The sequence below is a fragment of the Lacerta agilis genome, chromosome 15 (assembly GCF_009819535.1).
Source record: "Lacerta agilis isolate rLacAgi1 chromosome 15, rLacAgi1.pri, whole genome shotgun sequence".
In the NCBI taxonomy this organism is placed as follows: domain Eukaryota; kingdom Metazoa; phylum Chordata; class Lepidosauria; order Squamata; family Lacertidae; genus Lacerta; species Lacerta agilis.
Genome location: NC_046326.1, coordinates 1,616,168 through 1,633,856, shown reverse-complemented (window position 1 = coordinate 1,633,856; position 17,689 = coordinate 1,616,168). Strand labels below are relative to the sequence as shown.

General features: G+C 43.7%; 1 protein-coding gene across 5 annotated transcripts in view; it reads right to left on the bottom strand.

The window, feature by feature from the left end:
* The window catches only part of PPP3CC (protein phosphatase 3 catalytic subunit gamma), an 80,017-nt gene that overhangs the window by 30,488 nt on the left and 31,840 nt on the right, over positions 1–17,689 (bottom strand). For 4 of the 5 annotated variants that reach the window (XM_033172225.1, XM_033172222.1, XM_033172221.1 and 1 more), the window contains exons 2-4: positions 15,908–16,105; positions 15,484–15,608; positions 532–643 (exon numbers count right to left, since the gene is read on the bottom strand). In XM_033172225.1, the coding sequence (XP_033028116.1) occupies positions 532–643; positions 15,484–15,608; positions 15,908–16,105 (435 nt within the window). The remainder of the gene's footprint in view (positions 1–531; positions 644–15,483; positions 15,609–15,907; positions 16,106–17,689) is intronic. The other variant, XM_033172224.1, reaches the window with a different exon arrangement.

The window sequence follows — 17,689 nt, the reverse complement described above, 5'->3', positions numbered from 1 at the left end:
AACCCGAGGTACGACTGTATTATGATGATGATGATGATGATGATGAAAGGAGAAAAACTCACTTTTAGCAGTGACATTCTGAAACTGAGAAGCAAAGTGACCAGTCTCCCATTTGCACCATCACCAATCAGTCTATAAAAACTAACAAAGGTCTGCCCATTTAACTTCACACACACTTACATGAGGTGATCGGGTTTCACTCAATCTGTGTTAAAAAGGGGAAGACCTCAATTTCCATCCAACTCTGATTCCAGCTGCACCATTTGGAACTGAAAGCTCTTGGCTATAATTACAGCATGTTGGATCCCTAAATTGATAGGAGTGGGAGGGACAACTTGCATGGAGTCAGACTGCTAGGGAGACAGTGCCATAGGAACAGTGCTTGCAGCCTCTCTGCTCTATGGAATTTAAAACTCCCCTTCTGTGCATATTGAAGGAGAGGAGGGCAAGGACATACTGCATGCTTTCACACCAACATCCATAGCTTTTCCTAACCAGATGCACAGCCTACCCCAGTCATCCCATACTTACATTCTTGTTTAAAGGTGAAGTATTCTGTGAGGTGCCTGCACTCGTGGTTCCCTCGGAGCAGAAAAAGTGTTTTGGGGTGGTTTATCTTTAAACTCCATAAATACAGCACACACTACAAGAGAGTGATTGAAGGCAGCATGTTAGAAAATTCATTTGCAGAGAATTGCACTTCGGAACTTTCTGGAAATAAGCCCAAGGAGCTGGATTTCCAGAAAGGAAGAAAGCTTGATTCCACAAGGTCCTGCTGCAAAGAGCTCAGGGTGGAAACACAGAAAGTTGCCTTATACTGGTCAGACATTTTGTCCATCTAGCCAGGCAGACTTACCAGTGTCTCAGAGATAGGTCCTTCATATCACTGGTTACCTGATCCTTCTAACTGGAGACACCAGGGACTGAAACAAGGACCTTCAATAGCCAACTGCATGGCCAACTTTTTTGGCAAGTGTGCCAATATGAGATCATAAAATCATAGAATTGTAGAGTTGGAAAGGTCCACGAGGGTCATCTAGCCCAACCGCCTGCAATGCACAAATATTTTGCCCAATGTGGGGGTTGAAACCATGACCCTGAGATTCAGAGTCTCATGTTCTGCCAACTAAGCTATAACAGCGTCCTCCTAAGTCAGCTTTGCCTCTAGCTCCAGCCCATGCAGATTTCCAACAACCTCCAATATCCTGGGGTGGCTTGGCCTCCTAATTCACTGAGCCACCAAGTTGGCACACCAGTGCAGCACAGGAATGGCAAGCAGGACTGTACATCTAACTGTGCCAAAGCCAAGTCCAATGATCCTCCTCCCCAGGTAGGCCACAAACTCTTGCTGCCTCTGCTAACTTGTGGCATCCATGATTCAGGTAGGACATCCAACACATACTTTTTTAAACAAACAAACAAACAAACAAACAAACAAACAAACAATGCTCACTGTCACTTAAATCCTGCAAGTTTGCTTAATTTGCAGCAACCTCCTCAATTCGGCACTGTTAATTTCAGCTGAGCTATTTTGAAGAACTTATAACATTTTAGCAAAATAGAATAGTACCGGTAGTAGTATGGCAAACAGGATCAACAAGGCACAATAGGTGAAACTAGAAATCAGGAAAGTAGCCATGCAAACACAGAGATGGCCACCTCTAAAAAAATTAAAAGCCTCCAGTTTATTCAAGTTCTGTACTGTACTGACTTTCCCTCACTTTTAAAAATCTGTGCTGGATAAGATTAGTCATGCCATCTTCTCGCATGAAGGGATAAGAAATGCATCCTTTTGTACAGGTTGGTAACATAACAAAGCAGAAGCAGATTCTTGATTTATTTCCAGGAGATGTGCCCCTACCCCCATAAGCCCCTTCCTCAGCACCAGGAGGAAACTAAGAGAACCAGAGATCTTTCATTCATGGGGAATGGTTGTAGATCAGTGGCAGAACACCTGTTTTGCATGCACAAAATTTCAGGCTAAATCCTCAGCATCTCCAGGAGGAGCTGGGAGTACAGGTATCCCCTGCCTGGAGCCCTGGTGAGTTGCTGCCAATCAGTGTCAACGATACTGAACTGGTTGAACCAACAGTCTAACTGGTTTTTAAAAAGTATTTATAACCTGCCCTTAATTGAGCATTTTCAATCCCAGAGTGGGGAACAGTAAATAATAAAAGATGTACAGAAAATATACAAATATTACAACATCATAAAGACAGGTCCAATAAACAACAAAGAATTAACAGCTCCATAATAAAGCAAACCAAGTTAAAGTACATTGAGGACAACAATTAAAGTTTTCTCTTTAATGAAATATCTGGGTAAAAACAAATGAACCATTGGACTGCCCAAGCAACCGCTCCTCCTCCATTTCTCATCTATGGCAGCCCACTGCCCCCCCTCACAGGGTCAACCCTCTGTGACTTTTGAGCAACTTAACATCTTTCACCTCCATTCTCCAACCCACCCAGGTGCTCACCCCTAGTGTTAACTGGGTATAAGGGAGATTCATTCATAGGTTTCGACTGAACACTGCTTCACAAACTTCTTTGACGTTGCATTGATTTCAATACACATTCCAGGCAAAGAGTATAATACAGATTAAGTGTCTGTTTTACTTGTTCCATTTCCAATATAAAGATACAGCACACATAAAGATATTAGTATTAATAGGGATCTGAAAAAGTCAAGTGTGAAATAGACATTTAACAAGCTTGCCATTGGAGTTTTTATTGTCCCACCTTCTTAATACCAGAGAGTTCTCATACTTTCCCCCACTTCTCCCCTACTTGCAGTGCTCTCAGGTCAAGTACAGATTGAAACACAATGAACACCATGGAATGGACAAAGAATGACTCACAAGGTCAAGGCTACTGCGATCTTTCAAATGAGAATACTGTAGTATAAAAGTAAACCTGGGTGTGGACTGTAACACTTTAGATTGCAGGTTGGGACTAACATGACTGAATACTGCTACACACATGTATAGGCATGTACACATGCATACACAAATTCAACCACAAAGAAAACCAGCAGGCTAGGGAGAAAAGTTATAGTCTAGCTTTAAATGCTTTTTCTTTTTCTGGGAAGGAGAAGCATTCAGCCATATCACCCCCATTTTCAATCTGAAGTGGTACAACTTATATGCAAATTGATCATGTCAGTGAGAATTAAGCTCATAGAATCCTAGAATCCTAGAGTTGGAAGAGACCCCAAGGGCCATCCAGTCCAACCCCCTGCCAAGCAGGAAACACCATCAAAGCATTCCTGACAGATGGCTGTCAAGCCTCCGCTTAAAGACCTCCAAAGGAGGAGACTCCACCACACTCCTTGGCAGCAAATTCCACTGTCAAACAGCTCTTACTGTCAGGAAGTTCTTCCTAATGTTTAGGTGGAATCTTCTTTCTTGTAGTTTGAATCCACTGCCCCGTGTCCGCTTCTCTGGAGCAGCAGAAAACAACCTTTCTCCCTCCTCTACATGACATGACATCCTTTTATATATTTGAACATGGCTATCATATCACCCCTTAACCTTCTCTTCTCCAGGCTAAACATACCCAGCTCCCTAAGCCGTTCCTCATAAGGCAACGTTTCCAGGCCTTGGACCATTTTGGTTGCCCTCCTCTGTCCCTTTACCTTACTGCCATTCCCAAACAGGGACTATTCAGGTTACCAGATTTAAAGCAGATTTCTCATTTTGTTTTCCCTTAATTTTATAAACAAAACCCAAAAACTCTGTTGTGGGTATACCGGTATGCTTCTTCCTTTAAAAGTTCACTTCTATTATACATTTGGGAAGTAACGATGTAAAAACCCAATTTTGTAGAGGAATAGGAATAGGAATAATTTTATTGGCCAAGTACCAATATACTTGGAATTTTGCTTCGGCTACATTGTAATATAAACGTAAATTATACAACACTATTCCACTCACAATACAATAACACAGCAAAGGAACCCCACCCATAATTGGCCTCCCCTTCCGCTACATAACTACAAATTTAACATTTTAATGGTGCAAGGGAAGAAACTGTTCCTGTGCCTAGCCGTTTTTGTATATAAAGCCCTGTAGCGAAGTCCAGATGGAAGTAAATCAAACAGATGATCCAAAGGGTCTGCAAGAATTCCCTCTGGTCTCTTCCTAACTTGGGTAGCATAGAGTGTCTCTATTGAAGGCAAGCTGGCACCAATTACCCTTTCTGCAATTCTTACTGCTCATTGGAGCCTTTTCTTGTCCATCTTGGAGGCTGTGCCGTACCAAGCAGTAATAGAATTGCAAAGAACAGTTTCAATGATACCTCTGTAAAATTGGATCAACACTTCCTGGGGCAATTTAAATTTCCTTAGTTCACGCAAGAAATACAACCTCTGGTGGGCCTTCTTAATAATACTATTGATGTTGCCTGACCAATTTAAGTTTTGAGAAATTATAGAGCCCATGAACTTAAAGGATCTACTACTACAACCATGTTAACAAGGATGGAAAGTGGCGGCAGGACGGAAGAGTGCCTTCTAAAATCAATTACCATTTCCACTGTCTTTTGGGCATTTAGCACCAAATTATTTCTGGTGCACCACAAAACAAGATGGTCTACTACCCGCCTATACACAGATTCATCATCATCCCGGTTAAGACCAATAACTGTTGTATCATCCGCAAATTTCAAGATCTTAACCAATGGATCAGTTGAGGTGCAGTCATTTGTGTATAGAGAGAAAAGCAGTGGGGAAAGCACACACCCCTGGGGAGCACCTGTATTGATGGTATTGTTGCTCGATATAATTTTCCCCAACCTCACCTGCTGCCTCCTGTCTGTTAAAAACTGTATATCCATTGGCAAATAGGAGCAAGCACATTAAGATGAAGTAATTTAGAAAACAGTTTAGATGGAATAATGGTATTAAAAGCTGAGCTAAAGTCCACAAACAAAACTCGCACATAGGCCTGCAGGGAATCCAGATGTGCAATGCCATGTTGACCGTATCATCTACTGACCTATTAGCTCAATAAGCAAATTGCAAAGGATCCAGCAAAGGATCAGTAGCGTCTTTCAAATAGGCCAACACTAGTCTCTCAAAGACTTTCATTACCACAGATGTTAAAGCAATGGGTCTATAATCGTTCATCACACTGATGGAAGGTTTCTAAGGTTCCAGAATGATAATAGAATGTTTGAAGCATGAAGGGACTCTACACAACTCCAAAGAACGGTTAAATATCTGTGTGAGGATCAGAGCCAATCGTGCCACACACACTTTCAAGCAAAGAGGAGTCACTCCGTCTGCGCCTGGAGCTTTTTTGGCCTTCTGTCTCTGTAAAAGGCTCCGTACATCTTTTTCCCAGATTACCAGCGGAGTGATTTCAGAACAGGTTGAGGTGGTTGTTGGTGCCTCTGGCACCAACTGAATGGCACTAGTTGATAATGATTGACTTTCGAACCTGCTATAAAACTGATTCAGGTCGTTTGTCGATTTTTGACTCTCCGGAACAGAAGAAGATATTTTCTTATATCCAGTAATGTTCTGTAAATTCTTCCAAAGAGTAGCCGAGTCTCTGTTTGAGAACTGAGTCTGCAGTTTTCCACCATAGGTTCGTTTTGCCACTTTAATCTCCTTGGTCAGTGCATTTTGTAGAGGAATGGACAAAAGCTGCTGGAATTCTTGAGCAACATCTCTTTAGAATCAAGTGTAGCTGCAAATAATGACCCACAGATTTTTCTTCTCTGTCATAACTCTTAGAATGCAGACACCAATGCAGATAAAGAGTATTGGCAACTTTTGGGTAATGGTAAATGAAAGATAGGTGGGTTCTGATTATCAAGTTTAACAGACCCTCTACAGAAAGAAAAATAAGGGCATGCACCTTCATTAAAGGAATGGAAGCAGGCATGGCCACTTTGCTTCTCTTATAATCAGAGATGGAGTTCTCTCTGTATGGACTACAGTCCACATTCAGATGCTCCAAGGGTCCCTATTTTCCAGGGACAGTCCCAGATTTATAGAAGCCGTCCCGGTTTCTGATTTGATCCCAGAATATCCTGCTTTTCCTTAGGACATCCCAATTTTCATCGGAGAAATGTTGGAGGGTATGGAGGTTCATAGCCAACAGGGATTTGAACCTGAGTCCTCCAGGTGGCGCTGTGGTCTAAACCACTGAGTCTAGGGCTTGCCGATCAGGAGGTCGGTGGTTCAAATCCCCGCGACGGGGTGAGCACCCGTTGTTTGGTCCCTGCTCCTGCCAACTTAGCAGTTCGAAAGCGTGTCAAAGTGCAAGTAGATAAATAGGTACTGCTGCAGCAGTAAGGTAAACGGCATTTCCATGCACTGCTTTGTTCACCAGAAGCGGCTTAGTCATGCTGGCCACATGACCCGGACGCTGTACGCCAGCTCCCTTGGCCAGTAAAGCAAGATGAGCGCTGCAACCCCAGAGTCGTCTGCGACTGGACCCAACAGTCAGGGGTCCCTTTACCTTTACCTCCAGGTGCAAGTCCAACTATCAGAGCATGATACACTACTATAAATGTTCATAGCAGTGCAGGTAACTCCTTCACATTGACAACACTGGTCTTGCCCCTCCCAGCTCTGCGTCCTGCTTCCTGGCTGTTTGCATCAGGGTGCAATTATAAAAAAATACATCCTGTTTTATTGTGTTTGGTCATTAACTTCAACTGCTCAGGCAGATGTTCCCTAATACTGTATCCCCAACCCAGTTGTACAGACTCAAACTGCGATATCCAAGGCCCATGAAAGCTCACACACCCACACCGCCCATGTTGCAAAGTGGAACAAGCAACAGCAGGAGCCAAGTATAATAGAAACTCTATGGCGGCGAGATCGTACTGGCCTATTTATTTTGAATGTTTGTAAGTGATGCCAATAAAGGTTTTGATACAATAGAAACTCTTGAAAATCTGCGATAAGAGGTTATGCCTGTCCACAAAAATGAGGTTCTTCCATATCTGAGATTGCCCCAGCTGGTTTCTTTTCTTTCTTTTTTTTGAGGCAGTTAGGTCCTGTTATTACAAGCCTTGACAAAAACCATAAATACTTGGGTAATGTTGCCTTGTATTTGCCAATACATTTTCTCTCTTCCAAGCCTACTGTCTGGCTTCCATCTCAATATTAGAAGCCAGTGCTAAACACACCTAAGCAGAAAATCTTTTATTCAAGGCAGAGAGAAGTTATTTTGCAGGATGCAGGAGGCAAAGGCATAAGTAAAGCTTCTCAATTCCATTTTATCAAGTGACATTTGGAGCAGCCCCCGCGTGTACTAATCAAAGCCCGCCTTGCTTTGTGAAAGATGAATACCTGCTTGGTAGAAAAGGAACAAGCCTTTCACAACTCTCTCTCCATTTTGGGCTGGGGGGGAGGGGAGGGCCAAGAATAGCATGAAAGGGCCGCATGCCGACAGTGTACAAAGGATGGCAATTTCAAGCAACTCCCAAGGATTGCAAATAGTTTGTGCAGCACGTCCCCGTAATATTTCAGATGTGTTCCTTGTACCATATTGCATATAATTTCCAAGTGGCACTTCAAACAATCATCTCCACCCGCTCCCAAATTTTATCTCCCTCACCGCCACCCCTCCAAAGTTCCTAGCAGCGCCTTTTAAAGCCACCTTCTCTCACTTAATACAGAGGTTTCCTCAGAGGACCTTTGTGTGGCCTACAGCTCTCTTTGAATCTTGAGAATTCCAGCTTTTAATTCTCTAAAAAAATAAAAGTTCCAAACGTCACAAATGGTGTTGCCAATGAAATTGTGCATAAAACGAAATTTGAGGCAAATCTGAGAGAAATTCTGAGGAAAGTCAGTGAGGACAAGAGTGCTAACACTGTCTCTGTCCTGTTGTCTCTTCCATCATTCTTCACTTGTGGAAAGCACCACCAGGAAAGCTTCCTGCCATCCATGGAGGCTCCCTGTGCAGTTTAGAACTCTGGAAAATCAGTGTTCCAAAACATGCAGTGAGCCTCAAGGGATACCAGACACTCCTCCCTTCAAGGTGTTGCCCTCTGTGACTTGAGAGCAGAGTGCGGGGCAGAGCTATCCTGCTTGTCCTCAAGGCCTCCTTCATGTTTTTCATACACTGGATCGCTAATGCCTGGAAAGTGTACATTAATTTCAACAAAGTGCAAGTGTACAGGCGGGGGTTACGTTCCCAGGTACTGTGCACATATGTGAAATCGTGCTTAGTGGGAACATGATCTAAATAGCCTGTAAACACCCTCTAAATCACTTGTTTCTTCTTGGGAAGATGACGATGCCTTGCATTTGGGTGTCATCTCAAAACAAATCCTCCTAAAACTCCCTCCAAACCTCATGGGACTGAAAACACAAAGGCAAGATGTTTTCCTGCTCTTTTCGGGCCATTTTTGCTATTTTCACGCCTTTCTGGAGTTTAAATCAATTTATTTAATTATTTCCCAGCATCACACACAAGTTGAATATGCGTAAGTGGGGAGACACCTGTAAGTCAAAACTATAGGTAGCTAAAAGTTATGACAGGGTGGACATCTTTTTCTGTGAAGGGCTGCATTCCTCATGAAGTTGGAGACAAATGTGTTGCTAATTAACTAAATCAGATACACAGACCTCCTTGCCTCAGTTTTCTCCATAGTTACCTCAGATTGCAATTCCCAATCCTATGCAGGTCTCTTGAGGAGTTAGTATCACCGTATTAAATGGGATTACTCTCAAATATACCAGGATTTTTTTTAGTACAACAGATCAATACAGCTACGGTTCTAGAAAGCAAGTAAAAGTAATTCCTTTCTGACATCAGTGTGATATATGCACACATGGCAGAATCCTACTGATTTGTTCACAGATAGCTCTGGGGAGAGTTCTAAAAAAAGCAACACATACCGGTATTTTATCAAATTAAATAGAGTGGCTGGGGAAACCCAAGCAGATGGGCGGAGTATAAATAATATTTTTTTTATTTTGCAGCCTGCCTTTGGGATTTGAATGAGATTTCCCTCCCCCCCCCGGGGGGGGAGCCCCTTCATGGTCACCTTGCCCGCCATTATTATTATTATTATTATTATTATTATTATTATTATTACTGCCTCTTCCAATTGTCCTGAAACTAGACAGAAAGGGGAGATTATTTAAAAAGCCAGGAAAAATGAGGAAGAAACTAAAGGAAAGTAGGAATTCTGATGGGATGGAAGAACAGGACTGTATCAGGGGCTGCATCAAATGAGGTCAGGAACTTCAGACTGTTCACCTGTGACTTGAGTCAAGGACATGACAGCAGCTCTTCCAATATTTTGAACTTGATCCTAAACTCCAACGATACCAGTGTTCAAACTTTTCAGACATCTGCTGGATTTAATTGCTCAGTGAAGAAAAATATCAAACCAGCAACTACTTTAGTGGTGTTGTTGGTTGTTATTGTAACTTTTAAAATTGCTAAATTGTTATTGCTTTAAATCATTTAGTTAGCCTTTCAAGCTGATTGAGGAAAACCGGAGTAGAAATACAGTGGTACCTCGGTTTTCGAGCATCTCGGAAGCCAAATGTTTCGGTTTTCAAATGCCGAAAACCCAGAAGTAATTGCTTCCATTTTCGAATGCACTTCAGAAGTCGAACGGCTTCCCCTGCATGTTTTTCCATTTTTCCAATTGAACTTGCAGCCAGCCCTTTGCACCTTAGTTTTCGACCGTTTCGGAAGTCGAACAGTCTTCCGGAACAGAGTATGTTCGAGAACTGAGGTACCACTGTATTTAAATGAATAAAGCTAAATGCCTGTAGTCTGTCACCAATCACCTTTTTATATTTCTTAATTGTACACCTCACTTTTCCATTAGTATGCTAAAGGCAGGCTGCAAAATAAAAAATGCAACTATGAGATCATAAAGAAGTTAGCAAACTTTTGAGGCAGCTGTACATCTTGCTTCCTATGAAGGTAAAGCGTCATAAAGAACATCGCACAGAAAATTTCAGATGTTTTGTAAGTGTTATTATATATCATTAACTAGTTAACAATTAGCCTAAATCCCATCCTCATCAAAGTTGTATAAAGTAATTACTAAAATGATACAAAATGGGAAGTGGAGGGCTGGGGGGAGCCCTTTGATGCTGCCAATTTTTATTCTGAGTGATGGCATATGAAGGTGGTTGTCTTTGCTCATTGATGTGCTCTGCACCAATAGCAGGAGTGGCCAAGGGAGGCAAATCCTTGTTCCCGCAATGCTCAAACTATGCAACTGAAATATAAAAATTAACACAACACATAACAGAGCCATGATTCCACAGAATTCCTCCTCGACAAAGGAGAAACTTTCTCAAAAGGTTGTTGGGCTAGATCAGGGGTCTGCAACCTTTAAGACACAAAGAGCCACTTGGACCCGTTTCCAAAGGAAAAAAAAAAACCTGGGAGCCGCAAAACCATTGCGACATCTAAAACAAATATAACGCTGCATATATTGTTTCTTACCTTAATGCAATAATAATAAATAACGTATAGGAGCCAATGCAAAGTATAATTAGTAAAAACAACAAGAATAAGTTCTTACTTTTTTGCATTGACTCAGGGGCGTACCCAGGATCAAAACTGGGGGGGGGGGCAAGCCATGGTCCTTCAGGTTGTGACATTTCAGCACGGAAAGGCGAATGAAACCAAAATTTTAGGGAAATTATATATAATTATAGCAGTGCTTTATTACAGTAGTTATTACAATTATTTGCTTGGTTTTTTAAAATTTTTATTCTAGTTACATGTCTTATACCAGGGGTGGCCAACTCCCAAGAAACTGTGATCTACTTTCAGCAGTGATCTACCCCCGTTTTCTGGGGTTCAGCTCAAAGTTGTTTTGGGGGGGGTGGGTGGGAGAGAGGGCTTCCCCCTCTAAGATAGGTTGGCAAGCGAACTAAGAAAGAAAGAAAAAGGGGGGTGGGAATGGAAAAGTGGGGTGGAAAAATATAAATTGGGGGTGTGGTGGGTGGGAGAGAGGGCTTCCCCCTCTAAGATAGGTTGGCAAGCGAATTAATAAAGAAAGAAAAAGGGGGGGGTGGGAATGGAAAAGTGGGGTGGAAAAATATAAATTGGGGGTGTGGTGGGTGGGAGAGAGGGCTTCCCCCTCTAAGATAGGTTGGCAAGCGAATTAATAAAGAAAGAAAAAGGGGGGGTGGGAATGGAAAAGTGGGGTGGAAAAATATAAATTGGGGGTGTGGTGGGTGGGAGAGAGGGCTTCCCCCTCTAAGATAGGTTGGCAAGCGAACTAAGAAAGAAAGAAAAAGGGGGGTGGGAATGGAAAAGTGGGGTGGAAAAATATAAATTGGGGGTGGGGTGGGTGGGAGAGAGGGCTTCCCCCTCTAAGATAGGTTGGCAAGCGAATTAATAAAGAAAGAAAAGGGGGGGTGGGAATGGAAAAGTGGGGTGGAAAAATATAAATTGGGGGTGGGGTGGGGTGGGGAGAATATCTATTAAAAATATGTAGTAGTTTAAAAAATAAAAATAAAGGGGGGAAATCTTTTTCTTCTTTTTCCTTTTTTTGAAAACAAAAACAAAAGGGGAAGAGAAAAGAAAAAGGGGGGATAGAGGGAGAAAAGGGTAATAATAAAAATTCAAATAGAGTGGCTGCAGCAGCTGTGGGGGGTGTTTGTTTATTTTTCGTTTGTTTGTTTGTTTTAAAAATGGGATTTCTCCCCTTGGATTAAAAAAGGAGGGGAGGGAAAAAAAAGAGGGGGGGTGGGAGAGCAAGGCAAAAAGCAAAAAAGCAAAAAACAGGTTTTTTTGGGGGGGGGAATCGCGCCAGGCTCTGCAGCGCGCCGGCCTCGGGGCTCCGGGCCCCCGAGCCGCCCTTGGGGCCATCGTTGAGCATGTACACCGTCCGCAGCGAGCGCTGGCGAAGCACCGGTTGGCGGAGGTTTCAGAAGCAGCCCGGACATTTTCGCCGCCGCCGCCCGGCCTTCCTGTTGCACAGCGGCGCAGGAAGGCTCCGAGTCCCGGCCGGGCCCCCGGGCGCCCCCCGGATCCCGCTGCCAAAGAGGCGCCGGACGGCGAGGCGGAGCAGCAAAGCCAGGCGGAGGCGGCAGCAGCACCATCCGGCGACCGACGCCGGGAAGGTCCCCCGCCCGCCCGCCTCTCCGGGGAGCGGGGAAGGCGCAACGGAGCCAAGCCCCACAAGGACACCCCAGCCGCCCGCCGGGCCCGACACTCCAAGGAGGGAAGCGGGCAGGCGCGGCGGGTCAGGAGGATGGCGCGGCGGGCGCAGCCCAGGCGGGCCAGGAGCGCAGCGCAGTGCCCCCACCACTCCGCGCCACCTCTGCGCCCCAGGCAGCCGCCCCGGAGCCGAAGGAGGAGCGCCTGTTGCGCGCTCACAGTGGCGGGCCACGGCGGGGACTGCCCCGCTCCGCTCCGCCAACTGCGCTGCTGCCGTCGCACCAGGCCCCGCCCCCCGCGCCTCCCCCCGGCTGCCCCCTCCCTCCCTCTCTCTCCCCCCCTGCAAACCGCCCCTCCATCGCTGGCAGGGCTGGCGCGTCTTCCCTCCGGCCGAGGAGTTCTCAGGCGCAGTGCCCCCACCACTCCGCGCCACCTCCGCGCCCCAGGCAGCCGCCCCGGAGCCGCGGCAGGGCCGCGAAAGAGCCGCATGCGGCTCCAGAGCCGCAGGTTCCCTACCCCCGGGCTAGATGATGAATATTAACCTATTAACAACTGAGAGTAGCAACCTCTCTACCCTCACAAATTTTCCACACTATAACTCCTGAATTAACACTACAACAGCAGTCCACTAAGTCCATGCTCAGAATCCTGGCCTTTAACATGTGATCATGTCTTGTAATTCTTCATCCTCTGTTTCCCTCATGCAGAATGCATAGAACTCAGAGTCTTGTGGCACTGTTACAGCCTAACAAATTAATTGTACCATCAAACACTCAGGGACCAGATTTCATGGGCCTACAAAGCTTTTCCACCTCAGTTGTGCATTAAAGTCCATACTTTGCTATTTCTGCTGTAAGTCAAACATGGCTAGCCCCAGAAGTGACAAAGAAAGCACTGCATGGAATGGAAGAGACCAAAATGCTACCAGAAAAGGAGGTGACTATGCTACCTTGTTAAACAGTTTACTGAGTCCTCCTCTGGATTACTGAAACTCCATTCTCCTGCAACTTTCACAGACTGTCACCAGTTTCTCAGTTTTTCTGGATCTGGCCATTCCATTCCATTTGGTGCCCTTTCACTTTTACATCTTACATTAATTGAAATGGCTTCCGAAATCCATTCCTCTACCTTTGTGAAACAATGCCTATGTAGCCCTGCCATCTGGTATGCCCTTTGGAAATTTTCAAATGTCGCAGCGGAGACTATAACATTATTGGGGGTGGACCTTCATGTACTAGCCAACTTCATTTCACCCAAAGATCACAACCACTTAGGGGATCTGCAACATTTACTAGTAGGAGACAATTCCTCATCCACTAATCATACTAGCTGACAGGAATACCACACACACTGGTAATAGCCATACACTGGCTCCACTTAACAAACAGAAAGCCAGCAGCCAAAATAATTAAGGGTCAAGTCCAATTCTTTCCAACCACCAAATACCCCAAATACACCCCTAACTCATTTTACCACTCACAACTGTTAAGGTGAAAAGAGGGATATTATTGTAGAGCTGTGGGACGGAGTTTGGAAACATCCTCAATACATTTAAAACAAAACATGTATTTTCCTCTTGTGGGTCAAACTTTGGAAAGGAAAAAATGGTTTTGCAAGTTTGCAGCAAACACTTGCTGTAAATGCTGTCATATGGCTAGCACTACTGGAGGTCACTAACCTGACCCCCCTACTCCTTCCCAATAGTTCTGCAACTTTAAAAAATGTTTCCCTTTAATTTAAAAAAGAACAACACAAAGGATGAAAGCAAGCATACACATGCCACTTTAAAAGAAGGCAAGCAGCCATCTGAACAGCTTACCCTGCATTCAACCTGATAAACAGCAGACCTCAGATGAAACTAAAAAACTGTAAACATGGATCAAGGCATCTGGGCACATTGGGATCCTCTGCTGAATAAGACACCCTCATAAAAGGTAAAGGTAAAGGGACCCCTGACCATTAGGTCCAGTCGTGTCCGACTCTGGGGTTGTGGCGCTCATCTCACGTTACTGGCCGAGGGAGCCAGCATACAGCTTCCGGGTCATGTGGTCAGCATGACTAAGCCGCTTCTGGCAAACCAGAGCAGCGCACGGAAACACTGTTTACCTTCCCACCGGAGTGGTCCCTATTTATATACTTGCACTTTTTGGTGTGCTTTCGAACTGCTAGGTTGGCAGGAGCAGGGACCGAGCAATGGGAGCTCACCCCGTCGTGGGGATTCGAACCGCCGACCTTCTGATCAGCAAGCCCTAGGCTCTGTGGTTTAACCCACAGCGCCACCCGCATCCCTAAGACACCCTCATAGTTCCCTGCTATCACAATTTCCCACCCAATAGGAGCCAGCCTGAATGCAATTAAGGATCCATTCCTGTACAACCCTTCATAATGCCAACTGGTAGTAAGAGCAGAAGTATTATTTCCATCTGAATGATAAGTGAGTTGATGAAGTGATTGTTTCCTCCACTGCTCACCCCTCCCTAGCTAATTGTCCATTTTTGTAGGATTGTTTTAGCAAACTGGAGTCAACTATGAATTCTGAATATACAGTATGTTGTCTGGCTTGTGGGACCCAAAAAAAGCACAGAAATATTTAGACAGTGAAATATTCATATACTGTATTTAAGACCAGATTAACCTGAAGATGCATTAGGGCAACTAGAGCTCATAAAGATGCCCAGGTGAGAACAGAAGAGGTAAACATTTATTTTGTTTAGCTATCACACATTTTTACACATCTGAAGCAGTCCATAATGCTATTCAGATGTCTACAGCTTATCATTTTTATTGTATTCTGTGGTTGGGACACCTTTTGGTTGAAAATTGGCCTATATATTTTAATACAAATAACATGCAAAGAAAGAAACAAGGTTCAACACAGACTACTTTATTTGTCAAAACAAAATAAAATAAAAAAATCCTTCCAGTAGCACCTTAGAGACCAACCAAGTAAGTTTGTTCTTGGTATGAGCTTTTGTGTGCATGCACACTTCTTCAGATACCTTATGGCAGACCAACATGGCTACCTACCTGTAACTACTTTATTTGTCCTTAGCAAACTGACAGGTCAGTTGCTCTTGTGCATCATAATTTATTTTTATTTGTGGGAAGGGGGAGGAACATGGTAGCATTTGGAATGAGGCTTGGCAGACCTGAACCCATAATGTCCTTCATTGCAATCTAACCACTTCACCATCTTGATTCCTGACCAACATAAAAATAAATTTGTACTGATAAACCTTTAAGATAAACCTTGTTGCATATTAACCCTCTGTAATTGTACTAGATTGCATAAACTACCAAAGCGGAAGAAGAAAAGGTTCCATAGGCTCAGTCCAAACTTTAAAGTGTAATCCCCAAAGGCTCAGTTGAATTGTCACCTCTATACTGAAGTAGCCTCTGTCCACGTAGTCTCCCAGGAAGAGGTAGCGAGTGTTATTGGGTGATCCTCCAACTTCAAACAACTTCATCAGGTCAAAGAACTGCCCATGAATGTCACCACACACTAGGGGAGGAAGGACAGCAAAAAGAGGGACAGGATTACATGCTAAGAAGAGAAAGGTCACAGAACCAATAGGGAACATGGTTTTGCTTCAGTCTAAATTGTTGGATTATGCTGAGCTCCTGTACTCAAATCTCCAATCTACAATAACACTTCTTCCCCTTGGAGGTATAGAAAACTTTCTGATCTTGAGCACACTTCTGTGGAAAGAACATGCAACAAGAAACCTCCTGGCTTTAGCAGCCAGTCATTCCAGATGAGCCTCAGAAAACAGTAAGCCACAAAATAAACCATTCTCTGACCTGTGATTGGAGCCTCAACTTCAATCATGGTCTTCTCATGCCTCAGAATGGAGGCTCCATCATTGATTATCTTCAGAGCTGCATCCTCCTCCAGACGCCCTTCTTTCACCAAGTGGTTTCTTAAGACCTCCAGCCTGGGTTTCCCATCCTCAAAAACTTCTTTCAGGGTTAACCGCTGCGTAGGAGGGAAAGGGACAGCTGGAGAGAGACAGAGACACACAAACATTAAGAAGGGAGTTCCTCCAAAGACCAATAAATCTTATAATCTGATTTCAGCAAAGGTTTCTCTAACCTGGGCAACAAGAGAGAGACTGATCAGGACCATACTGAAAATTGCTCAGATCTAGATTGAGTTTGAAGAAACGTAACATGCAGTATATTTTGAATACAAGTGTGAAATGCATTGAGAGGATATTCAAGGCAGGAAAAAATAATTTCAAATACCAAAAAACCAGTTACAAATTCCTGTAATCCATCATCAGATTTTTTAAATATATATTTTTAAGACAGCAGCCCTTCACATAGCTAAACAAGTATTTCAAATTCCTAGTGCAAGCATCATATTTCTAGGTACAAGGCTCAAACACTCATCCTTCTTAATTTTACTTACTGAATAGATTTACAACGTGCATTTCAAAAGAATTTGCTATGGTGGTTTTACAAACACATGCCAAAATGCAGTCAATAGAGATTCAATACTAATAAAAGATTCAACATATAAAAGTGACAGAGATAAGGATCTTTCCCATGTGGGGCACAGATATGCACCCCAAACAGGTTTTCTATTTCCTATCCAAAACTGAACATCAACCAATCCATTGACCTAAACTGACAGGCTTTGAAGTTCTGGGTAACTCAGCACTAATGCATAGTTTTTATATAATTTTTCTCTCTTGAAGATTACAGACAGATGTACTGTATTTTTCCATCTGTAAGATGCCCCCATGTATAAGAGGCCCCCTATTTTTGAGGACCCAGATTTAAGAAAATGGGGGGGAGATGTATCCATATATAAGACGCCCCCTAATTCTTGACATTACAGTGGTACCTTGGGTTAAGTACTTAATTCGTTCCGGAGGTCCGTTCTTAACTTGAAGCTTACTTAACCTGAAGCACCACTTTAGCTAATAGGACCTCCTGCTGCTGCTGCGCCACCAGAGCACGATTTCTGTTCTTAAGCGGAGTTCTTAACCTGAAGCGTACTTAGCCTGAAGCGTACTTAACCCGAGGTACTGCTGTATTTTAAAGGGGGGGAAACCTAGTCTTATACACAGAAAAATATGGTAATCTTGTTCAGGTTGCTACAAATTTTAAAAGGAAAAAAAGGAGGCATGACTCATGCAATTCTACAGAACTTGTAGTTTGAGTCTGAGGGTAGAGCAATCCCAGGGAAAGGAAGTCTGTATTTTGGAGACACTACTTAGGTTTAACCAGAAAACTAAGAACAGCAACAGCTAGAAAATGCCTTTATTGTGTGGAACCCACCATGGATGCAAACTCCACACTAACTCACTTGAATAATAGCTCCCTTCTCACTCACTATAAAAGGCAAAATCTGCTACATGTTGTGTGTTAGAAGGTATGTGCCAAATTCATTTGCTTGTCCCTCATTCTATCCTCTTTATCAGATACATCTACTGTTTCTTCTAGTGCTTTTCTAAAACAGTTCCCTAGACTGTACAAGTGAGGAAACTACAGCTGCTTGCCTGAACAGATGGCTGTTCTCTGCAAGAAAAGTAGCACTGCAAGTCATCACACAGAACAGCTAGTACAAATCAAAAA